The sequence below is a fragment of the Protopterus annectens genome, chromosome 6.part0, assembly GCF_019279795.1.
Source record: "Protopterus annectens isolate FY-2018-M chromosome 6.part0, PAN1.0, whole genome shotgun sequence".
Classification (NCBI taxonomy): domain Eukaryota; kingdom Metazoa; phylum Chordata; order Ceratodontiformes; family Protopteridae; genus Protopterus; species Protopterus annectens.
The window spans coordinates 883,758,738-883,770,959 of record NC_056737.1 but is presented as its reverse complement, the minus strand read 5'-3'; the positions used below and the strand labels follow the sequence as shown (position 1 = coordinate 883,770,959).

The window sequence follows — 12,222 nt, the reverse complement described above, 5'->3', positions numbered from 1 at the left end:
TGAATGTTAGTTACACATGACAGTGTCTGTGAGCAGTTTCACTTATAATTCTACTTTAGCTTTTATGGCTGTTACATTTGCTGCAGGTGCTCCTGGGCCATCCATATGAGCACCCTAGGTCTAGTCCTGAAGTTTAGGGCATACTGCACAACAGGTCCCTTATGGAAATCACATTTACCATGCTTTTCAACATTAATTTAATCCATCGACCCTCTCACCATGTGACCATACAGTACCTCAAAAGGTGGAAAACAGTCTGTGAATTTCTATGGCATATCCCAGTATGCAAAGAAAATATGAGGCTGATATTTGTCCCACTCCCTCTTTAACTGATCTGCAAATGCCCTCAGCATTGTTTTCAGGGTAGAGTTACTGTTCTAAACATTTGTCTGTGGATGTTGTGAGGGTAGTCTTTAAATGCTTTACCCCTCAGTACTTCACAAATAGGTCAGCAGCTCTGACCATAAAGTTGGGAATTCTATTTGTTAATATTTTTGTAGGAAATCCTATTCTGCTGGACATGTCTAGCAAATCATTTAGATTCATAGATGCGTAGCTATTCCAGGTTTATTGAGTCTTATGAACATTTACACCCTGACACCATCCATCTGACCTCACCTGCTTCCTCCATGTGGGCCACATTAGTCAGTTCCAGAATAAATTTATGAATCTCTGAATTTGCCACCTTTTCAGCTTCAGTAAAAGACAAAGCCACTTTAGGTATTTAGTAGAATAATCCAGGACCACTAGCTATGTTTCTTACTTGTGGAGCCTGGGGTACTTAGAGGTGCAACAATGTTGACGAGTAGTTCCTCAGTAATGGGCAAGTGCAACAAAGCAGTCTTGGCTTTGTCTCTGGCCCTGCCCACATTTTGCCCCTGCATACAAGTCCTGTAGTACCCCATTGCATCCTTTGCAATCAATGATCAATAAAAATGAATGTGTCTTTTAGTATGCTTTGTTCCCATTCAGCCTGCTAAAGGAATATTGTTGTCTGTGTCCAGAAGTGCCTATTATTAGGTCATATGTACTATCAGCTGCTGCATTACTTCTCCCTGTAGCCCTTCTTCAGCAGTCCATTTCCAATACAACAAATCTTTGTCCCAGGATACGGACTCCTCATGACCTTGAGTATCAAGTACTTCCCTGGGAACCTCATTCATGTCCTGTAAAGTTGGATCTGAAAGCTGAGCTTTCCTCAGCTCTTTCTTGGTAACCTTCCCCAGCTGCCCATACAAGGGAAGGCTGGTACTTTTTGTCAGTGGCTACTGACACTCTTCCCTCAGCTTGAAGCAACCCCTTTCAAAGGGGAGTCCAGTACCTTTCCCTTGCTGTGGCTCTGACTCCAGGTTACTGCTACTGACCCACTCCTCCTCTGAAGTAGCTACATTACTAGCCTTGGATGAAGGTTTTATCCCTTACTGGGTCTCCCTCTCCTACTGCCTTCATATGCGTTTGCCTCCAAGCTTAACTGCATTTAACTGTATACACAGGTACTACATTGTCAAAGTCTTTCACTATTAGGACATCAACAGGCATGTCCTCAAACACAGCCACCTGCTTTTCCTAACCCCTCCCAGACTAGATAAAAATTTGACCAAAGGTAAATAAAATAGTTTCCCTTCTAAAGCCCTAAATGGAGTGGACAGCCCTTTTTGACCACTGCAGGCTTGGCTGTGGTAATGTCTGTGGCCATGTCCCTATTAGTAGTGACCTCTTTCCTTTACACTAAGGTAGAATGCAGACATTTGTGGCTGTCTGCAGATGAACTAGGCATAACAACCAGCTGCATGCTTCCATTAGTAGCATAATACACCCTACAGCTGGCACTGCAGAGTACAATTGAAATGAATGCAGATAGGAAATTTATTTCCCTTGGTGCAGCTATGACATTTTGCCTTCCACCTTATGATCACATGAAGCAACACAATTCAGATGGGGAAGGGGAACAGATTTTACTGACTGCATCTGTGCCTTTTTGTTTTGCACTTCAAGATCATGGAGGATGCTGATTTTTTTTTTCTTTCTCCCTCTTTCTGGCTTTGTAATGAAGCACTGCCATATGGTTTGCGAGCTGAGCAGCATCTCCACATAGGTTAGCTGTAGATTACACTAGGTAAACACCTATTCTTCATGCCATTGCAAACACCCCTCATTCTGTTCCCTTGTAAAGCACATAGATTAGCTGTAGATTACATTATGTAAGCACCCATCCCTCATGCCGTTGCAAACACCCCTCGTTCTATTCCCTTGTAAAGCACATATTAAGGACCTGTAACCATGGATAGGCACTTTCTTGGTATTTCTGTATCCAGCGTGCTAGACATGGGCATCCTGGGGCAATGTAGCATTTGCCTCATATTTACTGAGAGCCAGTTACTTCGTAAACATAACAATACAGTATGTGAGAGATGTAGTTACACAATGACACTGAAGGCAAGACTCCCACATGCAAACACAAAAAATGCCAACACACACAACAGTCACCACAGCTGTAATGCCCTTCCCACATTCAAACTACCTACTGTACATGAAAGGACAAAAGATGGAGGTGCATTCATCTACATAAAGGATAAGCACACCTCAAGGCTGGTCAAACAATATAATAAGCTTGAGCTACTCGATGTCCAACTATCCACAGGAAAAATCCATTGCCATATCATGGCAAGCTACAGTTCTCCCACCATGAACCCGGAAAACCATACTTGATACTTCAGTTTGCTAGAATCACCTACTATTCAGCTGAATATCATACTCATGGGTGATTTCAACTACCCCACCATTAACATAGATGCATACATGGCCACTAACATGCAGGCTCAAAGATTTCTAGACTTTGTTAATGCAAATGCCCTGGAGCTGCTAGTCTGCACTCCTACTAGGGCTACAAATATCCTTGACCTGGTACTCACAAATATGGGAGAGCATTGCACCCCCCCCCCAATGTAATTTCCTCACTGATTAGATAGGATCACAAAGAGGTCTCCCTTAAAATAAATGTAAACTACAACTCCCATCTAACTCCAAAACCAAGAACTTTTCTAAGGCACACTACTTCCTATTAAGCAATGGCATAACTAATCTCTAAGCATCCCAAACACTGAAAACACAGAAGCTCATGTGGATGCGTACTCAAATGCCCTGTACAACCATATAAATAACTGCATGAAAATGGCAGTACCAGACCAATATAAGACTAAAGAAATCTGCAAAAACAAGCCATCCTGGTGGACCCCTGGTATAAATGGTTTGTCCAACAAAAGAAAGAAAATCCTGCTAGAAGCAAGAGAGAACATACACAACAGAGTAAAAACTCCTTCAGTAGTCTAAACAAGTAAATCAGGAGAAGGTCAAGTCTTCAAAAGTGAATTTTGAGGCAAAAGTAGCCTCCCAAGCTAAGGATAACCATAAGGTGTTTGTTATGTCTGCAATTTTAAGGGCAACACCTAACAATGAGTGCAGTTAGCTGTAGGCAGCATCACCTGCACCCAGTCAGAAGATATAGCAAATCTGCTGGCCATTAAATTCAGCACCAGCTTCACCTTCACATTATCCCTGGTTACACCCCAAGAAATGACCTCCACCATTCCTCAACCAGTTATCACAAAAGAATACCTCACAACTGCAATCTCCAAAGCTAAAAAGATTGCTTTTATGAGTCCCAACAGTATCCTGGGATGCCTCTTGTATAATTTGAAATATACGTAGTGACCACTCACAAACTACTCACTGCTCAGCTGAGAAATAATACCAGTCTGTTGTAAAAATCCACAAGAAATTTTATTAACCAAAGGGTTAAGCGCTTTCACTCGTATCACACGAGCTTCATCAGAACTGGTTCCCTATGGTTAGGGACCCAGTGGTTACCCTTTGGTTAAGAAAATTTCTTGTGGATTTTTACAACAGACTGGTATTATTTCTCAGCTGAGCAGTGAGTAGTTTGCGAGTGGTCACTACGTTTGTTTCTCCAGTATTTTCTAGTTGCTTGTTTTTACGTTTATATAATTTGAAATATGACATATCAGGACCACTAGAATATCTATTTAACCACAGCGTTCAGACTGACTTTGTCCCTGCAGAGTGGAGGACAGCAAAGGTCATCTCTCTGCGTAAAGGGGGACCATGAACAGACTCAGGAAATTATAGACTTGTAAGTTTGACTAGTGTCATATGCAAGGCCATGGAAAGAATAATCATGGATCTGATAAATAATAATGCAGGAAATCTCCACACACTGGATCCAAACCAGTTTGACTTCATCAAGTGCAGGTCATGCCTACTCAATCTGGTGGACTTTTTTGAGAAAGTCACTAGGGCCGTGGATGAGGGTAAAACAGTACATACTGCCTACCTTGATGTGGCTAAGGCATTTGTCACAGTTCCCTGCTCTGGTATTCTCGATAAACTCACAAAATTGGGCATAAATTCCTAATTCACCAAATGGATAGCCAAAGGACTCATGGACAGGACACATGTTAGTATGGGGGGAATCCATATCCATCAAGACACCAGTTACTAGTGGTGAACCACAGGGCTCGGTGCTGAGACAACTGCTGTTTGGTATATACTTTTCTGAAGTAAAGGCTAATGTAGAAGGCCTTTGTTTGCCCAAGTTTGTTGATGACAGCAAGTTGGAGGCAATCATTGAGTACCCCAACAATGTAGATATACTTCAGAAGGGTATGACTCAGACAAATGATTGGTGCCAGAGCCATGGCCTAAAATTAATGCAAAAATGTATAATTACACCCTTTGGGAAGTCAAATACCCTTGAAAATTACAACATTAATAGCACATCCCTAAGAGTGGACCCAGTGGTGAGAGATCTAGATACGCAAGTAGACAGTAACCTGAACTTTGACCACTATGTGTCCCCATTGGTGAAGAAGTCCTTCTGTGTGGCACAGCTTATAAGTAAGGGCATGGCATCCAAATCCAAGGAGGTTAGAGCCCCACTCTACTCTGCATTCATCAGACTAATAATCACGTACAATGAGCCTTTTAGCCTGCTGTACCTGACCAGGTAAGTACAACACCTAGAGTGGCCACAGAGGTTCCTTAGAAAAAAAAAAAAAAACAGGGTATAAACAACTTGTCTTATGTGGATCAACTAAAAGCCCTATCCCTTTACTCTGTTTCCTACTGAATATTAAGAGGTGACCTACGGTTACACTTTCATAAGACAAGATTCGTGAGGATTACCCAATCCAAGGATCTAAACCTTGTCTGTGACATGAGCAAAACATGTTAGAGAGGAAGATATGTGTTTCAGAGATTACCCCTTCTCTGGAACAGGTTTCCTATTCACATAAAGCAGATCCCTTCCCTAACCATCTTCAAACAGAGTTTGGATCAATAGGTATGGAATCATAAATTCACTCCTTGGGTGGTGCCCATGTCCCTTATGGACAAGGACAGTCTGTCAAATACTCAGAGGTATAGCCACAAACCTAAGCCATCCTCTAGCCCTTAGGGGCTGACAATTGGGTAAATCTGGGAAATTATAGCTAGCCTTGTAAGGGGTCTTGCGTCACTAGCCTAGTAATCTTCTATGAACTTAGGAATTGAAAAAGATGAAAGATACAGATATTAACAAGAAAGAAAACAGTGGTGAGTTTATTTTCAGTTTCATGCTGCAACAAATGCCTCTATATTAACATTAATGTAAACTTATTGACTGGTATGACATTTGGATAATGTATTCATTTGTGTACTAATCTGCCTCGATATATGTTAATTTGCACATGACATTACTTTGTTGTGGTCAGCCTTGCAGAAGTGACTAAAGCAATAAGGCATGCATGCACGCCAATGCAAAACAGATTTGCGTTAATGCTGACATAACTCCCACTGCAAGAGAAGCAGGAAGAGCATGCACACGTGTGTGTGGAATATGCATGGATCTGCAATACAATTCATCTGCTTGGCGAGGTATGGAGAGCAGAAATAGGTCAGATATGTTGCACCTGAAATATATTAAGAAAAAAAATACTGAACCATATACCTGTAGTTTGTGAATCCATGAGGGAGTTAGAGTGTAGGAAGAAAAAAAAATTCTGATTTTCAGCAGCAAGAAGAATAATTTAGCAGTTGTCATCTTATCTGAGCTGAAGGTTTCTGTACAACCTACACTGGCGGTGATAGCAGCCTGCTGCATGGTTGGCTGCATATTATTAGTGTGAAAACAGAAAATGCAAGAGGTGCTTCTATGGGGAAAACTTTACTAAGACTTTCTCTAGAGTCATGCTGAAAGGCACATTTTTCAATGGTCTACTTAAGAAAAAATGGACTCTGAAAACAGTAATAAAAGTGGTGCAAAGCCTGCCAAAGAGCAAATGATAAGAAATTTGGAGCTCAGTATGTATATATAAGAAGAAGGGAAAGTTGAAAGTAAGGTAAGAAACAATCTAGTATGTTTAAACTGAAGTGGAATAGGAATATGGTATTTTTTTTAGAAGACATTAGGAAAGATGGATTAGGTAGGGTTGTACTCTTCTTCAAGCAATGGCCTTCAAATTCACTTATGATTTCATAAACATAATCCTTTTAATAGTGATAAAGTACAGCTACTGTCTCAAAAAGATCCATTCAGTAGATAGCAAAAAATATTCAGACTTCCCATTATTAAGACAGGAATGGGAAGTTCCTAAATACATCGTAAAATATAACTATCTCCACATCTATACCAGACTCAGTCCATAAACTAATATGGGAAAAATAAGCTCCCATGACAAACTAGTAATGTCATACTCTCACTGCTGGGAACTGCTTCTCACCTACAGTTCACTGGTGCTTGCAAAACTGTTCACCTAGACAGTACAAGCAAAGGATGCCTGTGCTGCAGAGAATTGTGGGAATGTTCTTCTAGCACTTTTACAGTGGGGGGGTCTATATAGCCTACACTGGCTTCTTTTTAATACTTCCATTGTATAGTAGCAAAACTCGCTGCCAGATACAAGGGCCAAATTATTTTATGCACTTTTGAAGTTGTTTTCTCATTAGGGTAAGGAAAAAGAGAGAGAACAGCTCTAGTCAATTGCAAAACAAAATACTTGATTCAGGCATACCTCTCAACCTCCTAGTGCAAGAAATCTACGCAAAGCCCAAAATAATGGGGGGACAAAAGCCCAAAAATAGGGACAGATGTTAAAATTGATCTGATAAACTTAGAAAGTTGCTATAATAGGATTTGTGATAGCATGCATTTTCTGAAGGAGATAAAGTCTGAAACTCAAATATTTGCTATTATTTAGTGACTTCAGTCCACAGTGATTTGCCAGAAAATCACAAATTTTATGAGGAACAGACCAAAAATGTAAAACAAAAATCTGGACATTCTGCAAAAGGTATGCCTGATTGTCCCGCAGATGATATTACTATATAGTATGGTTTGAGTTTGTGATAAAGTGGTTAGGAGGACATTAAAAATTTTATTATTGAGAAGGTAAGACAAATGCAGCAGACAGTGAGAATGAACATCAGCAGGATTTTTTTAGCTGCTGTAGTAAAAACAACAACAAAAAAACTAAACTGGTAACATAGTCCATGTGTACTAACACCCTACTTTACTTTAAGATGATCATCATATAATCAGATATAAAATTTACTTGCCATTTTCCAGAAATTCTTTCCAGAGTCCATTGCACTCCAGAAATGATTGGCTCAAGATTTAGCATGAAACTGTATTTTGTATCCCATATTATAGAGGCAGTAAGATGTAAAAGAAGCTACATGGTAGTTTTCGCAATGGCAGTAGAATGCATGTCACACAAGTGAGAATACAGAATTCAGTTACTAGTTAATAGATTATAAGTAACATTAATGGTTGTCCTTTTATTTGCAGATTGGGGCACAGTGCTACTTGGAGTGCTCTGCACTAACCCAGAAAGGCCTAAAAACAGTATTTGATGAAGCAATCCTGACAATCTTCAGCCCTAAGAAGAAGAAGAAGAAGAGACGCTGTCGGTCTTGTTATATTTGCTGTTCAGCTGCATGACTTTGTTTTACCCACCAGCTCGTGCAGTACTTTTGTTGCACAGGTGCATTCTGCTGCTTTCTTTCACAGACTGCTTCCACCAGCAACAGAATCTACTTTCATGTGCAGTAATCAGAGGGTAACCTCAACTTTTAAAGTCCTCTCTGGCCATGGGGTATATGAAAGCTACAAGCAAGTTATTTATTGCATTAGTTTCAGTTTACTTCATGACCTCCTGAAATTATTTCCATGTTATACCAGAAAACACTATGCCGGTGTAACAGGACATTCATTATGCAATTATAAATATCTAGCCTCTGAAAATCTAAAAATTAAAAGAAGATGCTATCAAAATGCAATGTTAAAAACCACTGCAAAGAAGCCAGTTGCATTCTGGTTCAGTTTTTGTGGCCTTATTTACTTGTTAATGAGTAGCACATGTTTACATACTTCGGACAGGGCAGGTTAATACTTTACCTTGTCAGACTTATTTGCTGTTTTCTTACCTTGCATACTGGTAGAAGTTTAAATAGTACACATTAATGTCTTTTCCATAGCCATCTTATAGTCCTGTGAATACACAAAGCACTTACAAAGGAACCGTTCAGCAGTCCACAGATAAAGACATGCTGACTACTTTACTACAAGACAGAATTCCAGATTATCCATGTCAAAATATAAAGTTCAGAGGAGCTGGTACCTGTTTCCTGAACATGAGTTCACTCACTGGATTGAAGGTATTCAGAAAAAGTACATGAAAGGATGATGCTACAAGAAACATATTGTTTTTACAGTTGTGTTTATGTAGTATCAGTTGCATTTGTTTAGAGCATTTTTTTCTGACTTGGTAGTGGTAAAATGCTTGACAAAATCAATGTAGTATGTCAGTATCCTCTCATTTTATCTCCTAAAATATTAATACTTACATGTTTTCCTATAATTATGTCATATGCAAGGTAAGTGTAGCCATGTATATTTTGTAACAGATTTATAAGCCCACTGTAAAGAAGTCTGAGTTCCCACTAGGATTTGTAATATCATTAAATTTGTCTCTGCTTATTAAGAATTCATAATGACAGTTTAATGGTATAGACGCATATAATTTATTTTACTGTTCACTGATGGAACATTAGTTACTTATACTTAATGAAGCTGAAGAACTCACCTTTAAGTTTTTCATAGCACCTGAAGTAGTTCTGCGTCCACTTAATTTCTTACCTTACTTGAATAATTTTATTACCATTTGTACTGCCTTCAGTATTTACAATCCACTCTTTGACAAAGCCATAGTCATAGTTATATTTTTGGAGATATATAATTTTTTATCTCTGCAAATTAATTAGGGGAAGAGTTCTTAGCTGAAACATTTTTCTTATAGTTTTGAGAAATAAATGTTTAAGAAATTGTGAGCATAAGCAGAGCCATATGTAGGGGGGGGAGTGAATGGGGTGGCCACCTCAGGTATAAGTTTTTAGTGAGTTGCCACTGGGGCACAAGTTGAGTACTGGCATTCATTTAAAAAAACAGAGGTGATATCACAGCATTTTAAATTAATGTGTTTAGTCCTGAACAAAAATTTTTGCAGGCTCTTTGTACAGTTACTAACACACTGTGCTACAGCATGTCAGTGTAACTGTAGCAAGGAGCTTCAGAGTGAGTTTGTTGTTTATTTTATTATTGTTATTATTTCTGATCCACAACTATTTTTAAAATGGGTCATCAAGTTTGGGTTACTTCAGGTAGAGAGAGAGCTCCAGTTCTGGGGAGTGCCCAGAGTACACAATGACCTAGCTACAGCTCTGTGCATAGGGCTATAATATTGATGATTTGAAATGATCCATGCTAAGTTATTAATATAAAATAGATTTTTTTAAAGAACAAGCCCCCATTTGTCACTCAACATTCCAAACATTAGAGTTAACGGAAGAGCCCAGTGAAATACAAGTACACCTATTTACAGCATAAAATCTATGAGCCATAATTGAAAAGTTTTCCTCAGGGCCCCACAGCAGATTTCTTCCATGAATCTTTGGAAATGTCACAGCTTCAGCCATCTTCATCAAGTTTCACTTGGCTTGACTCACTAACTGTACTGCAAAGCAGGGTAAACAATATTGGAAATGACTTTTGAAAACCCAAACTGGAGGGGAACATCTGCAAAGTCAACACAGCAGGACAGACTATAGCACCAAGGACAAAAGTGAAATGCGGGACTGAGAGCTATAAATGTTTTGGAGCAGGATTAATGATCCCAGTCCTACTGAGTCATTTATCCTGCAACCTCTTTGACTTCTTAGTAAGATCTATTGTTAAAAACACGCATTTGGCAGTGCAGTGTAGTTAAATAACATTATGGTGAAGTGTGTGTGTGTGTGTATCTATCCATGTGTACATGTACATGTCAGTCCCTGCATGCATATATATATATATATATATATATATATATATATATATATATATATATATATATATATATACGGTTTACCTTTATAACAGCGATCTCAAAAAGGTTGACCATGTTTCTGCGAACTCTGGAATGCGAACGTCCCAAATGACAAAAACCACATATGCGAACGGCTAAATCTCGCCCCCTTTTGACCCATGGTAGCACTGGTGTAGAGGTGTGGAGTGGCTGGAAACATCAAAATTCAACATTAATTCGACATTTGAGACATGTTGCGGATTCGAATTCGCTGAAAACGGGTCAACGAAGTGGTAGGTCGATCATATGTGATCAACAATATAAAGGTAAACCTATATATAAATATATATATATATATATATATATATATATATATATATATATATATATATATATATATATATATATATATATATATATATATATATATGTGTGTGCGTGTGTGTGTGTGTGTGTGTGTGTGTGCTCATGCCATGAGTAGAATTTATAATATACTTATTTATTTTCGATGTGAAATGGTTCCTCCAAAACTGCATACTTTCCAAAATATAAAGAAAAAAAAAAAGGAAAACAACTATTTAAGCACAACTTGGACATGGATGGGTAATCGGAAATATACCCCAGTTTGGCTTCTATCTCTCTGATGGACAGTGGTAGTCAGTAAATCAGCCCCTATAAATCAAATCTAAAACAAATTTGTGGATCACATATGGTTAGCACAACTAGGCTTTTAAGGGTTCTAGTGGTCATTAGCCTAGTATACACCTATGAACCTATGAAATTAGACAACCCATTTTACAAGTGCCATAGCACCTTCCAGGATGAGTATTAAAAGGAAATAACAGACCTTCCTGGCATGCAGATCACACTGATCAATTTTGTATGTAAACAAGATGCACAACTGAAAATGCACTCAATCTAAAATGTTTAAGAATCCCTGATCACATGCCTTCATATGTAACTTCACCCCCCCCCCCCCATATTCATAGCGTGAGTTATCCTTATTGGAAAAAAATTAATAAAGAAATTTGATGCAGATTGCTACAAGTTATGTATATATCATATGTTAGTTGAAACTGCAGCTGTCTGATAGGCTACCAGATGGAATTATATGCATGTTGTCTTAGTACATTGTTCTGCATTTTATTCAATGTTTTATGTTATAAGATATAGTCTTAAAGTTGTTATAATTAGTTATTATTTATTCTGTTCTATTAAATGCCAGGCATTTGAGGACACCTGTTTTCAGACCTGACTAATACAGTGACTTCTGATACAAATATCTTTTTGTGTTACATTCCACTGAAGTCTGCATCTTCCATATTTCAGACTCGTGTGTCACTGCCATTTACTGCCATATTTCTGTCATTAAGGCATTTCAGTGTTCTTTCACTAGATTTCAATGTAATCTGTTGTTATACATTCCAGGTATGCATGCCTGTTCCATTTCAGAACTGTACCCCTTTGCCATAGTGTAAAGCTATGTTATCCAATAAGATTCAAATATTATATTTTGAAGTTACATTCCAAAACGTATTATTATCTTCTCCTTCTGTTATAGAACTGCCTGCACAACTGCACTAAATTCCACATTTCTTGATTTCCTTCCTGTTTTGATATGATACTCACACTTACCATCCAGAATGTACCATGCACAGTATCAGACTGAAAATCACAGATGCCTTCTGAATTCAATAACTTCTTTCTGCATTCAGTAAACAATGGGCCTTTTATTTCCTGACATCTAACCAGCTTAAAATGTGCAAATGAAAATGTTCTTTTCTGCAGTAGATGCCCAAAACTTAAGTGATAGCAAATGTTATCC

General features: G+C 38.5%; 1 protein-coding gene across 1 annotated transcript in view; it reads left to right on the top strand.

Moving 5' to 3' along the window:
- RHOJ (ras homolog family member J) overlaps positions 1-10,706 on the top strand; it is a 743,814-nt gene extending 733,108 nt beyond the window's left edge. The window contains exon 5 of the mRNA XM_044074555.1: positions 7,844-10,706. Within this exon, the coding sequence (XP_043930490.1) occupies positions 7,844-7,996 (153 nt within the window). The 3' untranslated portion in view covers positions 7,997-10,706. The remainder of the gene's footprint in view (positions 1-7,843) is intronic.
- Positions 10,707-12,222: the final 1,516 nt, after the last annotated feature.